A 21,677-nucleotide genomic window follows, 5' to 3' on the forward strand; every position below is an offset into this window, starting at 1 on the left:
GGATTTGTTCAAAAGGGACACAGACTGGTAATCTTTCCATCACTGATATTAAATATGTTTGTTTTTTAAATAATAATAATTTTGACTTTTCCAAAAATAAGTGTAGTTAACGTTTGTTGCTTTTCCTTTGTTTTTGTTTTTTTGTCGAGGTCTTCTTTTGTTCATTCCGGGGAAACAGTGGTTATGAGACACAACTCACTCCTCATACTGAGGATACATCTGGGAGGTCAACATCAATTGGTCAAATGCAGGAAGGAATAAGTGTACAACTGTATACTGTATTGCACTTGTATGTCTTTAATGTAAATTATTTATTCTACGCATTCAGGAACGTTTACTTGCTCCTCCACCAGAGGTCAGTACACACCAAAGCAATCAGAGGCCCTCATTTTGTTGAGTAAAACATGCAGTAATAATGATCTTAGTTATAATTGGTCATTTCATTGTGATCTTATACAAATGCTAATCTTAAAACAAGTTTGTGTCGACCAGTTTAGGGTGTACCCGGCCTGCCTTTCACCCAAGGTGAGCTGGCATCGGGGCACCAGCACCTGTGTGAGGATATACGGTCGGAGAATAAATGAACCTTTCCGTTAAAAGCCCAAAGACCAATTTTTGGCCACATTGAAATGGACCTTTCAAATTATGTAGATCTATTGCAGTGTAAAGTGTAGGCAAATGGTACACACTTTAATACTAAGTTTTCATGAAAAAGAACGCAGTCATGCAAAACAACAACAACCTGATAGCAGAGTGGTCCTTGTTCTATGTTTCTTTATTTGTGTGTTTCATAGAGAACATTTAAAATGATTCATACGCCCACAATAACTGACATCACTTCTCTGGGTTAGAACACTGACACAGGAACATGTACACGAGTACACAAACACACAGTCACAAATTCAGCCAAACTACAGTGTCTTACTTAAAAAAAAAAAAGCAATCATATTTTAAAACCATAAAGAAAGAAAAAAAAGACCCCGAGGACACACAGCCAAGACCTGTCCCACTTTATAAAATGGTGTAGTAGCAAAGTAACAACCACATCTACAAAAGTAACCAAAAATACCTTACAATCTATCATTGTGGAAGTGCTTGTAAATTTGGAAGTTTTGCACTTATTTAAAAGGATATCATTATCAATGGCTAGAAAATCACCAGTAAAAATAGCTCATCTCTGTAAAAATGTGCTAGCAGGACACGCCTTGGCTGCGGATGTATTTTCTTTTGTCAGAAACGATTTTTTAACCAATTGTCTTCATTACAACAACTATAACACTGTTTCCTCTTAATAGAAATATGTACAGACGTCCACTTGTTTCAAAATAATGCCCTGCACACTGATGCAGTATCTAGGGGTGTTGTTGTTGTTGTTGTTGTTTTTAATTCCTTCACAGCGACTGTCCATGCAGTTTGGTACCTGAATCAACAGATGAGATCACAGTTTCTTTAGCCTGAACAAAAAGTTAGCCTGTATGTTACTGTTTGTTATAACACCCCCTAAAGTAAAGAGATCCAGTCCAGACTGTGTAGCAGTGTAAACCATACCATTATTTTTCAATGAGTGGCATGAGAAAGGCACACATGATAAGACCACACTTTTTTTTTTTTTACACTACAGTGGGAGGGTATTGATGCTGGGCGGGGGGGCTATTTTGGTTTTAGTCAGCTTGATGAAATATGCCACTCAAACTTTGTCGTTTTGATGAGAACCTGAACTCAAACCAGAATGCAAATCCCACTTCTTATTTCACTTTTGAATTTGCTGCTGGATTTTGGTCCAGGCTGGTTTCCCTGAAAGTGACACTGCATCCCAAAAGAAAAAAAGAACAAAAAAAGGCGGGAGGGGGGGGCGAAATAGAGGGCACTTGCCACTTTGTTTTTAAAGTAATAATGCAACTCCTGACTATCACTGGGCAATTTAATTTAAATAAACAAACATACAATTTGTGGGAACAGAATCAGCACTTTTAGGCTACTGCGGCTGACATTTTTTTTGACAATGTTAACGCTTTTACGGCCTCTGCGATAATAATTTACATACCTCGCTTGACAATTTCATCAAGCAGTTTAAAAGGGGTCATGCCATATCAAATACGTTGGGAAAATATTCACAGTCTTGAATAGTACTCTCGTGCATTTGAAGAGGAAAAAAAGAGCGAGAGAGGAAGAGAGAGAATGCAATACTTTGTTAACCAAATGCATCCAAACCATCTTTCCTGAGGAAAGGTTACACAAGACATGAAGAGCGGCGGGAGTGGGGGGGAGGGGGGGGGGGTGTTGGGTCAGAAAAAGCTTTGACATTCTTTTGAGTGATGGACTCATATTTATGCAACAAACACTTCCAAAAAGAGAAAGAATGTGCAGCCTGGCAAATCAATTTCCCACTCCCACGCACGCACTGTGCCTTCTTGCTTCGCACCCCAGGCCTCAGCTGACTGCTGACCTGTGGTGTCACTCTGCTGAGAGACAAACTCAGCTAGAAGCCAATCTCTTATTTTTATTTTTTTTCTGACAGCCACAGAATCAAGGAGGCGGCTTTTTTTTTTTTTTTTTTTTTTTTGGACAAACAGGATTCAAATGCTGGCATTTTCAACAGTTCTTCAGAAAGTGCACATAGGAGTTTCATTCTACATTGGCTAGAAGCACACCGACAACATGCCTTTGACATCAGTTACACACGGGGATCATACCGTACACCACAGTAAGCTGCGACAGACCATTCAGAAGGCGGGTTTAACACCAAAAGTCTCCTACTTGCTCGTTTCGACATTAAAGGACCAGCTGGTGGTGACCAGTAACAATACAATAACTGCACAACATAGCCAAACACTATGTGCAGAACATTATTTGGAGCCATCATCATCATCATCTTTTCTTTTTCTTTTTTTTCCCCCCTTTTTTAACCCCCCTTCGTTTTCCATTTTTTTCCCCCCTTGAACTCTACAGAAACTTACATGACACTTATAAATAAAGAGCCAAACATCTAGTATCAATCTTAGATTCAGTACGACATACAGGCAGTAGATGTCATTCTTTGAACATCTCTGGATTAAGGACAGACGAATAAAATGAAAGCGGGCGGAATGGTAAGACTTTTCTAGAATACTGTAACGTATAACATTTCCTAATTGCCGCCAACTCGAGCGAGTGTTGTATTTAAAGCCACAGTTGAGCAGGTCTTAGTGTAACTGCCTCCTACTGATAACAGCCCTCACATCTCATCTAGACAGCGAGCGATGCTTTGATAAGGAGTAGAAGCTCAAGTCCACAATTACACTGGAAAAATATATGTATGTTTATATTCATATATATAGCATTTTTCAAATCTATTTATACAGAATGAATATATAGCGTACTTATGGCCATCTTGGCAGAGAAATAAAGGCATCTGAAACAATCACCACTCTCTTGATGCCGTGGTCTTCCCGTGACCAGACATTGGAAAAAATGCCAAGAATCTGGAAATAAAGAGAGTTTTTTCCCCCTCTTCTTTTACTGGCACTTTGTGCATCAAAAAATTAAAGATCTACGGTAAGGCTACAAGGGTGTGTGTTTTTTTTTGTCAAACGGAGGCCATCCTACAGTTTTCTTTGTGTTTTGTGTGTTTGAAAGCCAAAAGAAATAATTGCACAAAAAAATGTTCCAAGTACATCATGTAAGCATATAATAGTACGTTACAGAGGTTTGGGGTGAGTTATGTTGGCTGCTACAAAATGCTTGGGGAGGTCACTTTTTTGTTTCGTTTCCTTGGTTTTTATGTCACAGAAGCAAACATGAGCTGGTTTAAACGATACAGAGAAGAGAGAGCAACGCAACAGTGATTGCTTTCCGTTTTTCGAATCCGCTGCTGGCGTACCTACGCAATCAAACAATACCTGTGCTGATTTTTTTGTCTTTATTTAAATATTACCAGTGGATCTTTAAGACTACTCAGACTCATCATAGTCACATCACGCACATAAATAACAAAATAAATATACAGCCATCACTCAATTCCTTTCATATTAAATAAATAATAAATACATTTGTCTTTTTTTCTTCTTCCTTCAGTAGTGTGTTTCGGAACATATCAGTACCAGAAAGAACAAAATGAAGAAAAACAAGAATAATTGAAAAAAAAATATGCAAAAGGTGTCTTTTTTTGTTATAAAACCTTCGTTTTAAAAAGTACAAAAAAAAAATATGCCTTGTTGTTTATGTATAAAGATTTTCAAAATATTGATGTACGACATCTGCAAATCGCTTCCATATTAATCCGTTAAAGATGCATTCTTTTTGTGTTTACAAAGTCAATAAATAAATTGCTTCAAATAAATAAAACCTCAATAACAAATGTCAATAAGTTACAATTTAAGTTCACAAATTTAAATAATTCATATATAACAATAATCATTGTACCACAAAACTATTCAGTGAAATGAAGTGCAATTCCTATGTTGATATAAATACTATTGATATGACGACTAACATAAGATGAAATGTGTGCACACCCTGACTACACGCGCGCGTCTGTTGTTTGAAACAAAAGTTGTTTTATCTGCTGCTATTTCAACCGAATCGGAACGTCTCATGATGAAAGAACGCAACCGTGGCTGGTCCTGGATCAGCTGGCCACTTGACTGCGTTCACAAAATGGGATCAACATGGGCGGTCGTAACGAAAAAAGCAAACACGCGATGAGTTTAGTGCATGCTCTATATTGCTGGGCTGTGCGTGCGCGCTTGCTGGGTTGTTAAGAGCTGGTGAACACACACATACTTGCCACAGTGGATGCTACAGAACTAACGTTGGACTCCTGTTCCTTTCCCAGTTCGCCGTCTTCCATTTTTTCCAGCAAAACCAAAACCAAAACCAAAAAATAATCATCTGGGCAACAGTGGACTTGTCCTCAACCACATCTCGGGACACGCAAGAGATATATGAGTAAGCGTACAGCATACTGAATCGCCTCAGATACAGTAGCTTATCGTAGCCTTTTAGCCTTCCTTTCCATCCTGAAGGATTGCTATCCTCTTCACGTCCTCACTTGATCCCAGAAGCAGCATGGTGGGGATTTTGGTCCGCGTCCTTTTCTGCTCACAGATTGCTCCCTGGGTTGTGTTTATTTAAATAACCTGAATTCCCTTTTTGTTGTTTTTGATTTATATTATTCGATGTATTTCCCTGTGACTCGGTCACGCTCATTCGGACGGCTCGTCTCTTCCGCGCGCTTTGCTGCGTCTCAGACTTTGATGCCCTTCACAGCTTTGTTGATGCTCTCCAGTAGAGCCTTGTTCTCGGGGCTCTGGAAGCAGTCCTTGTTGGTGTACATGTCGGTCAGGGTGCTCACGTAGCTGTCGAAGTTCTGCTCCGTGATGGGCTCCTGCTGCGGTGCAAACGACAACCAATCGCAACTGAGACCGAGAACCAGAACTAATAGCTGGATTGGCACCAAATCTGCCTTCGCCAATCAATAAGATCCAGGTGTGTGCTTGTCTGCGTCCATGTGTGTGTGTGTGTGTGTGTGTGTGTGTGGGCAAGAACTCACCATGTGCGGCACGCGTATGTTAGCCAGGCTGCGGATCAGGGCCCGGCTCAGCCCAGACAGCTCCATGAAAAGAGCCTCGTTCTGCTCCTCCATCATCTTGTTCTCGTGCTCAATGTTCTTCAAATTCTTTTCCATAGAAGTGATCTGCAACACAAAAAATGGGCCGTGTTATGATCGTTCGGCACCGTCATATCAGTTGCGGTTCAGTGTCTGCTCATGGACAATCCATGACCATTACGTGATGACCCGGTGCTGGATTCCTTCTCGTTGCATTCCACAAACATAACATAATATTCAGGCTGAATCAAAAAACTTGAATTGACCTTCTCATAATGAAATGCACATTAAGTCAATGATATTATAAATATTTTATACGATAGTCCAACCCACCCGGCTGACGTACACAGCAAGTCGGTCAGTGTTAAATTTCCAGTGTTCGGTTAACACTGCTAGGATAAAAAGTTACACTGTCACAGTAACTTTCCTTGAAGGGATACTTGACTTATTGAGCCATTTTCAGCAGTAAAAAGTTCATATTTGGTCTATAATTAATGTCATAACTGTATTATTTTTCATGTAGAATTAATACATAAAAATAAAAAAATTCCACTTGCTGTCAACTGAAGATGACATCACCTGTGCTGAGGAAGTAGGTAATGACCAATCATGGCTAAGTTTGCGGATCAAACCCAGAAAACTGGTGAGCCATGATTGGCCGTTACCTAAAATTTTTTTTTTTCAAAAGTATTAATTCTCCATGAAAAAATAATGAAGTTATCAAATTAATTCTGGACAAAAAATGTACTTTTCACTGCTGAATCCGTCAAGTGTCCCTTTGAGTGTTGGGGTGGATGTTGGGTGTAACGTGAATAGCGCTACCTTGTTAAACTGACCACACCCAGATTTCCGGTGAAGGAGAAACTTTCCAATTTTGCAGCGCGCTGTCGACATTTCAATAGCGATACATCCAGTTGTTATTGCTGGGGTGGCGTGGCGCAGTGGTAGAGTGGTCGTCCCTGAGAGTGGGTTTGATCCCAGCCCAGTGTGACTATGTCAAAGTACCCTTGAGCAAAATACTGAACCCCCCAGTTTCTCCTGATGCCGTGTCATCAGTAGTCACAATGTAAAGTGCTTTGTGGGCCTTGTAAGGAGGAAAAACGCTATCAAAATGAAGTAGCATTTACCAGAGTCAAGTGTAGTTTGACTTGACTAACACTGACATTAGTGCAGAGTACTTTCAACACTACTCAGTGTTTACCAGTGTAGATTTTTAACACCATACAGGGTTGGAGTAACACTGGTTAAGTGTGGGAAACAAATTATACTTTGAAAAGTGTCAGATTTACACTCATTGGTGTGGACACATGTACAGTAAATACTTCTTTTTTTTTCTTTTTTTTTTAGATTTAACACTCTCAGTGTTAATCTAACACTGGCGATTTTGCTGTGTAGAAGCATTTATTTCAATACATGTTCTGTCCACTTTGCTTCCCACCCGCTTTAGAAAGATTTTAATCTATCAGTTTGCTCCACCCATTTCAAAGAAGATGTCGTATATCAAAAAACAGTGCCACTTATGACACAATGAATCATCAAGTTTTTACTGTAACAATGACATAAGTCAAGTCAATCACTACTGTCTCTCTTTGATCAGCCATGTTGAAATTACTCCGTATCCGCCCATACTATTTACTCACAGACTTACATATTAATGTTATATATTTCATATGTACATCCATGTGTTTACTCCTCTTTTATGACGTCATGTCCGCTCTTTGCTGATTGGCTCTTTTCACTGTCTGTTTGATAAAAGGTTTGCCCCGCCTCAGAAATGCGCCTGATGCTGACAGTGAGTCTGCTTTCCCAATATAGCATTCTTCCCTAAACTTGCAGGAAATGAATGTCAATTCTTCTCATTTCTACTTCCTGACCATATCACGGCTACAAGATGACAGCCGTTACTGTTATCATCCACCATCGCGAGTACCGATACCTTGAAATGAGGTCAGGTATCGGCCCAATACCAATACCCACCCATCCCTAATGTCAACAATGGTGCTTGGCATCCAGATACCACAAGATGGGGCCAAAGCAATACATGTATTAGGCATGACTTTGGCCTGAGTGCAAAAACTGTGAAAACGTGACTTTTGAAGTGAATAACGGAGGACAGGGTCTAAAAAAAATGCGTGATTAGGCGCATTCAAAAATGCCGCGCCACAAATACGCTGAACTTATAGAAGCCCATATAAATATATGTCAAATCAATTGGCTGAGGATAGACTTAAACGACGGAGACACACACCTGAGTTTGCAGGTTGACTACATCTGCCTCCATTTCGTTGTTGGACTCGTTGAGGTCATTAATCTCTTTGTTGAGCTGCTTGATGTCCTCATCGTTGTCCAGAACTAAACAGGCAGAATGACATCAGTTTAAAAGCACTTCTAGGTGTTTGAACATATTTTAAAACACAAACAAATCTTACCGTCACTCGCTCTGAACTTGGAGCTCAGATATTCCTCTGTGGGAAATTTGGCCTTTTTCTTGGCATACAACGCCCTGGGGCACCCTGAGAGGCTGCACAAAACACACATTTACTTGTGGCGTACCATACATTGACGCTACTATAAGATGATCAGCATGAATTACATGGCCCAAAAAACATTCTGCTTTCCTTCCTAAGTTCAAACAGAAATATAAAAAAAAACAACCTCTTTGTTACTTGAGGCTAGATCGCGAGGAAGATCAACTTGTAGCTTACCTGCGGTGTGTGAGGAAGCTGCCGTTTGCGTGTCCGGAGCCGTCACATCCCGGGGTGGGACATGACGGTCCTTCTGTCTTGAAGGCCTTCCAGTTGAAGGGTGTGCCGTTCAGGAGACCCTCCTTCTGCCTGCGGGCTGCAAGCGGACACCCGTAGGCGCTACGATGCGTGGCGTACTTCCCGCTGATGTGTCCCAGGCTGTCGCAACCCGGCACCGGACATCTGCTGGGGGCAAAGCAGCGGGGAAAGAAGAAGAAAGAGAGAGAGAGAGCGAGAATGATGGACAGGTGTGGAAAGAGCGTTGAAGAGTGAAGATGAGATTGAAGTTACACACTCTCCCAGGGCCCAAAGAATAATTACTCAATGCAGTCATTTACACTCTATCAAGCAAACAATAACACTACTGGAAACAACGAGCTACTTATCATCCTGTTGACATTACTGTTTTTGTGCGCAAATGCAACATGAAGCTCATGTATTTCATATGTACTGACAATCTGCTCTACATTACTTGACTTTCACGGTCACTATGTGCAGCTCAATGTCTTTCCCCGAGAGTCGTGGCCTGACTGATGCAGTCACGTGGACAGGTCGCTACCTCTGCATATGATTCACATTGACTTTCCTCGCTCTCCCTTCATTGCACTTTACGTAAGTCTTGCTAAAAGCGGACATTAAGGCTTTCTTTACGAACTTTAAAAGCTCCGAGTCCTCCTGGTTGTCCTTGGTAGGAGTTTTAATTCCACTTTTCTTGGCACGCGGGCACCCAGAGAGACTGAAAACAGAAAGTATGGAATTGATAACATAAGGTTGAGAAAGGGCTGGTCAAGTGATTTCTTGTTAAAGAAAGATAACAAAGGCAAGGAAGAATATTTTCACAGAGGTTCTTCAACCAAATCACAAACCAATTCAACTCAAGTGCCAAATATGGACGAAAGCATAGAATTATAGTAATATGTGTGTGTATGTAGTCCCTGTCTAATTCTACCATAAACTGTCACTGAGCCTCTCTGACTGACTGTGTGTGTGCGCGTGAAATTGTCTGTGCAAGTGCTTGTATGAGCCTTTCTTGCTTGTGTGTTACCTTCGATGGGAGCCGTAGTTTCCCGTGATATGACCTGAGCCGTCGCATCCTGGGGTGGGACACCTGGAAGCAAAACGCCACAATGAAAAGGTGATGATGACAGAAAGACTGCTTTTAATGCCATTTGTTTTCAGTGTATCTTTTCAATCGACACCTTTCAGGTCTTTTACAGAGGTGGCAAGTCCAGGTCCAGAAAATAAAAACCCTGCCACAGTTTGGCTTCAGCCCCAGATGCTAGCGAGCTAGCTAGCTCCCTAAAAGGTGAACAAGCACCATGGGAGCTAGCTAGCTAGCTCGCTAGCACCTGGGGCTAAAGCCAACTGTGGCAGGGTTTTCACTTTGACCACCTCTGGTCTTATTGCATTTACATTGTCACTAATTGAAATCAAAGCAAGCATCGTCCAAGGCCAGACTGAGCAGAGGCAGCAGCAAACAACTACAGATAAGCAGAATCAAAGCTGTGTGCAGGCGCTGGTGTCAGTAGCAGTGCTGTGAGAAAACAGTGAAGGTGTAGCGCAGACATACTTGAGTTCAGGGGTGTGTGCTGCCATGAGGGACCGGAGGCTCTTATCAGCGAGAGGACACCCAGATAGACTGAAGGGACGGTTGGGGGAGGAGAGCGAGTGAAGGACAGGCAGAAGAAGAGGAAGAAGACAGAGGAGAAGGTACGAGGGGAAAAAGACGTGAGTGAAGGGGAATCGAGATTGCAAGGCATACCAAGGTCATTTAGGAAAAAGGGGACAGGCGGCAAGAAGTAAATCACTGATGCATATCTAAGTGTCACTGGCTGCCTTTGCCTCTTGGTGGTACACTACAATATTACCTCGGGAGTATAACGTTTGAATTAGTGTTTTGAATTCAGGAGAATGGCAGATAGCGGCAGCATCTTTAACAGTTAGCCAGTGACAAAATGAATGTATTATGTATAAATAAACACCCATAATCCTTATACTACTGTTTTTGCCATCAACCATTTTTTTAAATATAGGCTTTAGAGGCACAAATAAATTGTGCTCCGTGGATTTTGCTAACAATCAGGAAGTATTTGCAAACAATCATCCAACTACGACTAGAACAAAGAGAAAATGACCCCCGGAAAAAACAACAACATTAATCTGCTAGATTGTACATTAAAATTGTAATTGGAATGCATCCGTTTTACAATGAATCATAGCAGCTCTCTTGTTTCGGCAATTTATGACAGTGCTGTTGGAATGAAATGTGATGTAATTAAAACACATTTTTAATTCACTTTAATCACTATCAATATGCTATGAATAATGCTGATTTACAAACGTGATTCCATTACAGTTTTTGCTTTTTAATGATTCTTCACACGGTTCTTCTATCCATTTTAAATGGCGAGCAACACGTGATTCCTCTCCATCTTTTGTTTTTGTTTGAAAGTAAAACAAAGATACATGAAAGGTTAACATTTCAGTTATTTTGAAATTTTGGAAAACATTTTTTACTATAGAAAACTATAGGGAGTTATGATATTAATTTGTTTAGGTTTTCATTTAGTTTTTAAGACATATTGATGACTCTGGGAGCTCCCTGAAGTTTTTGTTCGAATTTCTGTCCAAGATTTAAAAAAAAGAGAAAGAAAAATCATCATTTTGCAAGTCAGAAAAGTTAATCAATAAACATATGCTTTTAGTTAAGAGTTGAAATTTGTATTTGAAATTTTTTGGACGCCAATATTTTTTCTCTTTTATTGAAATGGAATATCGGCTTCAAATTCATGTATCTGTCTCCTTGACTAGCAATAAATGTATCAGTATCGGCCCTGAAAAAATTAAACATATTGGTTTATCTCTAGTATTGAAATCAGTGATTCTTTGAGGTACCACTAGAGGGAGCCCAGTTACTACCAGTGGTACTTGTACCACATTTTAAGCATCACTAAAGTACTGTTACGTGCCCCACCTGTTTTATTCATTTCAAAATACCACTAAAAACGGCAGAAGGAAAGTGTGTGCACTGCACTGATGTGTACCTGCGATGAGATGCGTAGTTCCCAGTGATGTGGCCGCTGCCATCGCACCCGGGTGTTGGACATCTGGACAGAAACAAAGAAAAAAAAAAAAAAGAGAACAGAATAAAGCAAAGCACAGAGCCTACTCTATGCGCAGCCTCCCATTCAAACAACCTAAGCGTGCCAACGGGGAATGTCGGTAGTCTTGATACTTACGAAAGCAGCTCCTTCTTGCTGTCCTTAGGCTGGAACTTGACCTTGAAATTTGGGGTTGTGACTTCTCCGGGGTACTTCCTGTCCTCCATTAAGTCCTGCATCATGTCATTGTCCTCTGGGTCGGATGACACATACGACTGTCCGGCGTGATCCATCTGGAAAATGTGAAAATCTAATTAATAGGACAGTCATGCTTGGTAATGTGTGTGGCTAGAGCTGCATCACTTTTTGGAACGTTTGACAAATTTAGGAAATAGAAATGTTGGGAAAAGACATGTACATGGAAAGCGAGTGGACAAATGCTCATTTTTGTCAAATCCACGAGGAGCTCACCATTAAAAAATCAACTTGAAGATGTCAGAATACAATGCTAAAATTACAACATGATAAAATCTGACAGATGCTTGTTGATGAATGATGAGCATTTTTAAGAAATGAATAAATGTTGTGAGTCCATGATAAAATTGATGCGGTGGCCAGAGTCTGACATTTTTTACGATACTTGTTTGCAGTCATTTCTCACTTCCAGCACATTTGACTCAAAGGATGTTGATTTGTCCACTTTTTTAATAGCTATAATTTATATGTAGACTGACCAAATGGATTAGTGAGGTTTTAATAATTTAATTAAGTTAACATTTTTATTCCATAGAAATAAGTATACTTTTAAACTTTTCAAATGTCTTTGTGCCTATATTTAAAGTTGAATAACTTTTCTGGCAAAAGGGATTTTTCTCAATGCACGCTATTGTCATTAAAAATCCTGTCTTTTATATTTCTTTTGAAAAAGTTCAAAGCAGTAGGGATTAGCATACGGAAAGGATGGTGCAATGCACCTGACACACCACCTCTGTTTCTCAGTGCAATGTCTTAACTGAGCAGTAACTCTTTCTGTGACATAAATGAACAATAGAAAGAGGAAAGGGCTACAAGAAATAAACAAGCTGAGGTTTCTGTCTGATGGGATTTCTTTATGTTGCAACAGCTCCTCTGTGATCAACAGCGCAGGAAATACTGCCTGATTTTTATGTATTTTTTTTTGCACAGTAGCAATATACTGACCTCGTCCATTTCCTCCTCCCTTTGGCGGTTGTGTTTGGTAAAATCCAGAGGCCCCTCCCACTCCTCCTGCTTGTAGCTCTGTAGGTTTGGTGACGTCATCCCACTGCTTCCCCCGTGATGCAGAGAGGAAGACGAGGAAGAAGAAGGGTCTGGGGAACGGACCCCTGGGCTGGTGCCAGACAGGCTGCCTTCATGTTTGATGGGCTTCTTCATACTCAGGTCCAGGGTACCATTCTCATCCACTTCAATGTCCATTTCCTGGGGAAATAATCAGGACTGACCTCAACAGACATTTGGAACCTCCCTTATGATATGATAACATGAAGCTACTTTCACTTTGTAAAGCTGCTCTATTCATTGTGATAAGTTGAATAAGTGGCACCAAGAGTGTGTCTGTGTTTGCTCCGTGTCCAGTTCTGTTAAGAAAGGAGATGCACTGTGTTGTTTTATTTGATTTCTTCTAAAATGGCAATGCACATGCACATGTTGAATCACAGGCCCCAAAAAAACTATAAAAGGGATAGAGGAGGAAAGGAAATGGGAACTGTTCCCAGAAATGTCCCATGTTGATGTGCTCACTGTTCCATTATTGATTTTTAACTGGCTCAGACTCTGATTCCGTCCTTGTTGATGTGAGCCATTGTACTACATACACAGCGAGGTCACATGACACGGAGACAACAACAGTTGGAGCTGCTGTATCGTGAGATATTCACCACCCTACATTTGTATGTCTAAGGCATCCTCCTAAAACCAAGACAGGAAATGGAAAAATGATGAAGCAATTACATTTTCCCACTGTGAAGGAAAACTGCTTTAAGAGTCACAATATAGGCCGAAGTGGCATTCCAATTACACCTCCTGTGTGCTCAAAGAGGGTAAACAGTATTACAGGGTATCGGCCGAGTGGAGATGAAAACACGGGGGCAAAAATGAACTGCAGCGCAGAAGAGAGGGATGGTGAGGATGGATGAAAAGAGACGATGAAAAAAGAAAATGAAAGAAAGACTGGCGAGAGTGGGAGATCTGTGCTCCAGATTATTCAACAACAAAAAAAAAGATACCTGGTGGAGTAAAAGTAATCCACGGAACTGGCCGTGGGCCAAATTCAACAGCAACATGAGAAGTGTGTGGGATGTAAGGATGAAAGAGAACGGGATAGGTGATGCAAGTGCATCTCAACCGCCGCTGTTGCTGTGAGTCAGTGCCCGATTTGATGATACACAACTGGTGGGATGGCAGAAACACGAAGAAGAGAAAGGAGATTGTTGTGCCCTGCTGTGTCTCAGGCTACAATGCGGTTGTAATTGCTGAGCTTTGAGGCGAGATGAAAGGCGTCATCGTTACAATGATGACATACCTTGTAAATAACGTTTCAATAACATTTGGATGGCGGTGGCATACCTTGTTTTGTGGTTTGGTGCTAAGGTTCTCCGGTTTCTCCCAGCACCGTGTCGACAGGTTGAGGATAGCGGTGGCAGCCATGTGGGCAGCTTCGGCATCATGGGAGTAGTCATAGACCAAAGAGGAAGGTTTGCCGTAACCATGGAGGCTAAGGCTGGGCGATGAGGATTTGGGGAACGAGGGTTTACCTGCAAGAAAAGCCATTTGAATAAAAACAATGACCAGACATGACAGTGTTAAAGGGGGAACCAACCCCAAAAATGTCTTGACAAGACTACGGTGTATGCACCCCCACTACTCTAAAAACGTCATTCTGATTAATATTGCGCTTGTGGAAAATGAATTAAGCAGAAAAAGCCACCCATTTTTATCCATCTCAGGGGGCGGCCCTTTTGACACTTGCTGTTGACTGAAAATGACGTCACAGTTGCTCAGGGCTCAGGCAACGACCAATCACGGCTCAACTGCATTCTGAGTTTGGTCATGTGACGTTTGTAAGCCGAGCCGTAAATGGTCATTTAAAGGGGAAGTCAACCTTAAACATTTCTTGACAATAATATGTTGTATGTGACCTCGCTAGTCTGAACATGACATTCTGAATGCTGATGAATATTACATTTGTACAATATGAGATCCAACCAAAGATCCAACTCAGTGGGCCGCCATTTTGACTGAAGATGACATCACAGTTGCTCAGGGCTCAGGTAACGACCAATCAAGGCTGCCCTGTTCTCTAAGTTTTGTCATGTGAAGTTTGTAAGCTTGAGTCGTAATTGGTCATTTAGTTTAGTTATATGTGACCTCACCTGTCTAAACATGACATTTTGATAAATATTACATTTGTGGAATATTATTCAGCAAAATCCAGACGTTTTGATCCATTTTAGGGTGCAGCCATTTTGCTACTGGCTGTGGACTGAAGATGACATCACAGTTGCTCAGGGGTCAGGCAACGACCAATCACAGCTCACCTGTTTTCTGAAGCTGAGCTGTGATTGGTTGTTACCTGAGACCTGAGCAACTGTGAGTATATTTTCACTCCACAGCAAGTGGCAAAATGGCCGCCCTCTGATATTGATAAAAACGGCTCGATGTTGCTGCTTATCTCATATTCCACTAACGCAATATTGACCAGAATACCGTATTAAGACTAGTGGGGCTGCATAGAACAAATTATTGTCAAGAATTTTTTGGGGAGGGGGGGTTGACTTCCCCTTTAAACATGTTCAAATACAACTTTTGTATTGGGCCAAGTGTTGAGTGTGCCTCCTCTCTTACTTTTGAAGGCTTTGGGTGAGGTTTCGCTGGTGGGCATCTTTGGCGCAAGCATACGCTTCCCGAACACTTGAGCATCAAAGCTTGCATAATCGAAGGACACCTTGGAATATTTCTCCAGCTCCTTGGCCAGGTTAGCGCGGGGTGTGGTCGGCGCCATGTTGGGCCTGTAGCTACCATACTGGGGCATCTCCAGTTGCTTTACGAAGCACATGGGCCTACGAGGATGACAAGGAGCACGCGTCAGGGTAAAACACTAACGGGAGAATAGAGGAGGAAATGGAGTAAAGGATCACACAATCAGCACAGAAAACAAAAACAAATGAGAGAATAAGAGAGGGAGGTACAGCGTGACAGTGAGAGAGGGAAGATAGGGGCAACAGTGTACTTAGCAGGAGTGCTGCTGGATTAAAAGCTCTCTTATCAGCAGAGGGCACATTTGCATGTTGTACAGCATGGAATTTATGAGCTTTAAGCCCTCTCGTTTTCCTAAAGAGCCAGCGCTTTTGTCAGACCTGTTGGCGTAAATCCACTGATAGAGCCGAAAGAGGCAGAAGGGCGAGGGGAGACGGGAAAAGAAAAGAGGCGGCTGAGGAAGAACAGAAGGGGGAGTGGTATAACTGGGAGGGGGGCAGTGTAGGGGTGGGGTCACCTTCCTCATCTTTTGCTTTCTTTCCCTCCATCCCCCTCCTTATCTATGAGCTCCCTACCCCCCTTTGGCCCAGCCCTCTTTTCCTCCACCTCGCCATCCAATATCACATATAGTCCGTCACATGCTCATAATCAGCTGCATGAGCTAGTCTGAAGTCATGATCTGTCAGGAAGGTCCTCATACAGAATGCAAATAAAGGGACGGCCTCACAAGGCCATTTTTACGAGAGGATCACAGGGGGTTTGATCTTTTTCTCTTTCTTTCTATACATTAACAGGAGTTGCGTTAGAACGTGGCTTGGATGTTGAACACAGACAGCTCAGCTGTCTTCTCACCAAGGGAGGACTCGGCTTTAATGTGACCCCCCAAAATGCCCCTATAGCTTGAATAATTAGCATCTTCCCTGCATTATTAATTAAAATACCAATGAGGAAGAGCACGGACTTAGCATAATATAGATGTCTCATTTACGCTAATCATCATTCTTTTGGCCTTAATGAGGGTGCCTGGCCAGCTGGGGAGATTAACGGTGAGAAAGAGATGTCCGTGTTAACACAGTGGCACTAATGATTAGACCACCCGAGTGGATGCTTCAAGAGTTTCTTGAATTCAGCCAGGCCCTAAGCTCATAAGGATCCCAGCAACCGACGTCACGGCATGTCATTAGGTGAACATTTCTGCTTTTCCGACGACAACGCACAGTTTTGCTGTCAGGTATGTATATTAACAATGTGTTTATCATTGTAAGAGGGAAAAGAGGCAGCAATGATGCAGTGTACAAAGAAAAAGAAAAATATCAAGCTCTTGCATTGAACGTTATTACATATTGATTGGGCCCTGCTCCACTGATTTACATATAAACCAGTGATTGCATATATTTAATGTTACCGCAAGCAAAAATATGCATATAAAAAATGCATTACTACTTTGTATTTAAATAATTCATGAAAACATAGAACAGTCACGATACCAGCACGTTCAGAATCCGTTTTACAACCAATGATCAATTCATGTGTTCAGCTTGATGATGTGACTGACGTGACATCTTTGGGCACACACCTGAGCACTCTGTCATTTGGACTTCCTTTGAGGAGGTCGCTGCCAGGCTGCGAAAGCTGCTTGTCTTGGCTCTTGGACAGCTTCTCCGCCGCTGCAATGGGACATCCCGAAAGACTTGAGAGGTTGGAGGAGGAGAAAGATTCATATTTAGCGAGAGAATGCTGACCGTGTAAATCTGCACCACACTGATGTGGACTGACACAACTGCTGTCCTGCATACATAAATATATGAGCTTGCAGATAACAAAAAGGCAGAAAACCCTGCCCACGTCCAACAAAAACAGATGTAAGCAGCACATACACAATGCTGTTCTGTATGCATACCTGCGGTGTGTGTTACGGTTGCTGTTAACATGGCCCTGACCGGTGCAACCAGGAGTTGGACACTTCAGCACATTCTCATGCATGGCCAGAACTAAGGAGGCATGAACACAATGTCTTACTTTAGTTTATTAAACAGTATTGGAATCATATCTTAAAGCATGATGCAACTTGATGGGTAAAGTATCTGTAGGAGAGAATAACAGAGCAGAAAGCAGAAGAAAAAAAATCTCCTTTAAAACATGGTTATGTTTGAACCTTATTGAAAGGATGACCTTTGTCAGCAGGCTTGGGGAGTAACGGAATACATAGACCAGCATTTAATAATTAGGATTTTTTTTTTTAAGTAAGTGTGATCCAATATTACAGGAGGCAAAAAAATCACATAATCAGATTTATTAAATGTTTTTGATTATTTTGCATGATTACATTTTTAATGCTGGAAAAGAGACGCCAGCATTTGATTTGAGTCCTCACCCGTTTTCAAACGAGCGGTTCAAACAACCTTTTCCGGTGTTAAGTGGTTAAAAGGTCACAATATGCTGTAGCTCACTGGACCGCCGTTGCTCGTCCCCTGGAAAGGTTTAGTTGCCCATTCAGGCAAATGACAGAGGCCAATGCTGTGTTGGCCAATACAGTGTTGGGCACCTCAAAAGTGGGCAATTTAAAATCAGCTTGGAGGGAATGGATCGTGAATGTTTGGATCGTATTCACTATAGTACTTAATTCATTTAAAATAACATTTACAAAAAAATGTGTGAGCTTTCAGACTGCTGGTTACTAGCCCTACCCTCACACCTTATAAATTAACAGTTTCAATATCCCGTCACAAATCACCCACATCTTATCTGCAGCACAGCGAGCAAGTGGCTAGCACATCTTCCTCACATTTCTTATGTTTTGGATTTCAAGACCCGGTGCTCTGGCTTCCTCCTGCATTCTAAAACCATGCATATTAAAACATTCGTAAGACCAAACTAATACTGAATATATAAATATGAATCATATTTTATTTATTTATTGTCTTCTTTAGCATATCTGATATTGGAGTAATCCAAAAGTAATTCAAGGTAATCAGGTTACATTACTTAAATATTACGGTACCTGGATTACTCTACTAACTCCATTTTCTTACAGGTAACTATATCAGAAGACATTTTTGAAGCGAGTGAATACTGCTCAATCTCAACAGCCTGCTCAGTGTTGCCAGTATGTGAAATATTGATGCTTGGTAGACCAAAGCAACCTTTCAAAATGCAAACAGGAATAAACCACCTTTGTGAATACAATTTGGTGCCACCACAAAAAGGTTTCAATCACAGTCATCTACTTTTCACCGTTCCGTCTTTATATGTTGAATTTAATCTGGAATGAAACTCACTCTCTGGGGGAATCCTGTCCTTGTGAGGGCAGCCTGATAGGCTACGGTGGTGGGGGTAAAGGCCAGTCACATGACCCGTCCCGTCACACCCTGGGGTGGGACACTTGATTTCCCTCTTCTCTGACCGAATACTCTCTAGATAGACAAGACGAGGCGGGGCGCAAGTTAGAGGCAGAAGAGAGGGAAGTGGAACAGAAAGGAGGATGGGATGAAAAAAGGAGGACAAAAGTGGTTAATGCCATCAGACAGTCTGCTTGACTGAGCATGAAATCTAGACATACACTACAGTATTTTGTGTTTAGACTGTGCAAAGGCACCATCTGAGTGTTCTTCTTCTTGTCTTGTGTGTATCTGTTCACAGGCAACATGACATTTTATTGTCTTTAATAACTTTATGACAATGTCTATGTCAAAAGTTTAAAATATTATGCAAGGTAACTGGATCGTAGTTGACCGGTTTGAACATTTCCACACACACCACCGGCTGGATCCAATAATGATGTATTGTGTAAAATGCCATTACAAAAATATGATACTAATAACTGTCGGCAGCATTAATATATGTTTACAGTGGTGCTGAATTGCACTGCCACATACCACATAACATTTTCCCACTCTCATGAACACGAAAATATTACAATCACCCGTAAAAGTACACAATTGCATAAGTATACATGTCAAATAAATTCTGTAAATCTCTGGCCGTCAGCCAGAAGTAAGAATTCGATTTTATTATGATTCACCTCTCGGTGTGGATCTCATTGCACCATTCAGGCATGCCTGATAAAGTACATGTATATTTTAAGAGTGCGGCAGTCTGTCAACAACATACCACACGCAATTACTAACTCACATTTGACTTTCCTGCTACTGGAGGTAAGCAGCATGGCACCATTGGCGTCGGAGGAATGAAAGAGCGGAAAAGAGTGGTGCGATGCTCTATTGGCCTTCAAATTGAATGCTAATGAGACATGCATCCCCTAATTAAGGTTGAGCAGTGTACACGAACGTCACCACGGGAGGGAGGGGGGTCCAAGGAGAGGGCAACACTCGCAGGCATGTAATAACACTGCTGCTGGTAGCACGAGGAGCATGACGAGGGGACAGTGTGCCAACTGAGAAACACACGAGCTTCCATCAACCATAAACAAGCAACCTGTGCTTGGGCCTTTCCTTGACTTTCTCTTCTGCTCACGTGCCACCGCCTCGCCTAACCCTGCTCTTGTCTTCTTCTCTCAACAAAGTAGAGCAAGGTTGTCGAGCCGAAGCAGGCTTTGTGATTCATTGCCGCGCTTCAAGTTCAGCTGGCACATAACCGCTTGGGCATTGTGTTGAAGTGATTAAGTAATTGAAGTGTAAATTTGACCAATCTGTTTTTAGGGTGTAAATAAAACACAATAAAAATACATTTGGCAATTTGGAAGACCAGTCTCAGTAAAGCTGGGCTGCCCGGCGCAGCCGAAGGGGTGTCTTGGAGATGCACCTGGCGGAATGACAATTTGGTGTCTGAAAGTCCATCCAAACCTTATGCCTGCTCAGACTAAGTGGCAGAAGTATGAGGATAGACAGCTGGTATAATGTAACATATTTCATTCATAAATAACAGTGGGCATCAATGTCTATGACAAAATTATGTTATATCTTTTTTTAAATCATCCAAATGGGCAGCAGAGCTCACTTCATTTGACAGATGTGCTCCCGCCATGTCTTTACTCTGTGTGACAAGTGTGCCAGGTTTAAAGTCGGCTGTGACCACTCCCACAGCGGCGCAAGTTGTCAAGTTCTACAGTACTACACAGTATCACATTTGCATGCAAGTTTCCTGTCTCAGAAAGTTCCTGCTTTTCTGTGCACTCTATCCTACCTTTAAAGTAGCTCTTTCTGATGACCTCAAGGTGCTTGGGCCGGTCTTCCATGGTGAAGTATCTGTGGTGCTGTATGTCGGGCACAGCCAGCAACTCCCTGGGCCCGGCCGGCTTCACCTGCTCTGCTTTGAGGGCGATAGCTTGCTCGAGGAGGCCCAGGTTCCCTCGGGTCATGTCAAACATCTCCGACTCATCTGTGACGGTGGAGCGCTGGGAGAGGCTGTCCTCGTCGTCGTGCTCATCGTCACCATCCACGTCATCGAAGTCTTTCTCATCCGACTTGTCAGAGTGCACTTCGATAATGTCGGGCGAGGCAGAGGGCGAGACTTTGTGGATTTTAAAGTTATCGCCTCTGGGATTTGGGGAGTAGTTCTCGAGTGGACTGGCCATGTGGGCGATGTAGTTTAAAGGAAGGCAGGTCTTATAGTTATTAAGTGGTTTGTGGGTGTCATAGTTGTTAAGTGGACTAGCTATAGTCTCGCTGTAGTCCTCATGTGTGTTGTAGTCCTCCAGAGGACTAACCCTGTGGTCTTCAGTCTTGATATGTGGTCCCTGAGCTGCTGTGGTGCTGGTGATGGTGCGGACAGCAGTTGGCATATGAGGATTCACCTCCTCGTCTTTCTCCTCCTCTTCTGGTGCGTCCTCCCTCTGTTGTGCTGGCTCTGCTGTCTCCTCCTCTTCATCTGCTGCGGGTTCATGGTGGACCTCCTTGGCCAGCGTTCCACGCTCACCTCGGTCATCCACCAACTCTTCAGTCTCCTCGCGCGCGTCTTGACCTCTGCATACTACGGTTTCCTCTGCCTCAGGCGTATCCCCATCCGGCTCCTCCTCTACTTTTTCACCGTGTTCCACTGCCACTGTGACATTCCCCTCAGTCTCCATAGCAACAGGCTCCGGGGTGGCCACAGTTGGAGCATCGCTGCCGTTACTGGTAGCAGGGACTCGGCCGAGGTGGAGGAGAGAGTCGGCCACTTCTTCAGCGTTCCCAGGAGGAGATTGACACTCCGGCGTCATTTGAGACTCAATGATGACACACTCTTCTGTGAAAACATTTTTTTTTTTAAATGCGTATGAGAATGAATGCAGCA

General features: G+C 42.3%; 1 protein-coding gene across 7 annotated transcripts in view; it reads right to left on the reverse strand.

Moving 5' to 3' along the window:
• Positions 1–757: 757 nt before the first annotated feature.
• The window catches only part of LOC147178465 (myelin transcription factor 1-like), a 93,280-nt gene continuing 72,360 nt past the window's right edge, over positions 758–21,677 (reverse strand). For 5 of the 7 annotated variants that reach the window (XM_086068265.1, XM_086068269.1, XM_086068271.1 and 2 more), the window contains 17 exons: positions 20,589–21,629; positions 18,725–18,859; positions 17,347–17,437; positions 17,023–17,136; positions 15,315–15,529; positions 14,037–14,224; positions 12,633–12,890; positions 11,571–11,725; positions 11,376–11,438; positions 9,902–9,970; positions 9,377–9,439; positions 8,987–9,067; positions 8,293–8,514; positions 8,017–8,108; positions 7,836–7,939; positions 5,531–5,674; positions 758–5,368 (listed from right to left, as the gene is read on the reverse strand). In XM_086068265.1, coding sequence (XP_085924391.1) covers positions 5,225–5,368; positions 5,531–5,674; positions 7,836–7,939; positions 8,017–8,108; positions 8,293–8,514; positions 8,987–9,067; positions 9,377–9,439; positions 9,902–9,970; positions 11,376–11,438; positions 11,571–11,725; positions 12,633–12,890; positions 14,037–14,224; positions 15,315–15,529; positions 17,023–17,136; positions 17,347–17,437; positions 18,725–18,859; positions 20,589–21,629 — 3,179 coding nt within the window. In that variant the 3' untranslated portion in view covers positions 758–5,224. The remainder of the gene's footprint in view (positions 5,369–5,530; positions 5,675–7,835; positions 7,940–8,016; positions 8,109–8,292; positions 8,515–8,986; positions 9,068–9,376; positions 9,440–9,901; positions 9,971–11,375; positions 11,439–11,570; positions 11,726–12,632; positions 12,891–14,036; positions 14,225–15,314; positions 15,530–17,022; positions 17,137–17,346; positions 17,438–18,724; positions 18,860–20,588; positions 21,630–21,677) is intronic. The other 2 variants (XM_086068266.1, XM_086068267.1) reach the window with 2 other exon arrangements.

The sequence above is a fragment of the Leptonotus elevatus genome, chromosome 2, assembly GCF_054856555.1.
Source record: "Leptonotus elevatus isolate MCC_2025b chromosome 2, RoL_Lele_1.0, whole genome shotgun sequence".
In the NCBI taxonomy this organism is placed as follows: Eukaryota; Metazoa; Chordata; class Actinopteri; order Syngnathiformes; family Syngnathidae; genus Leptonotus; species Leptonotus elevatus.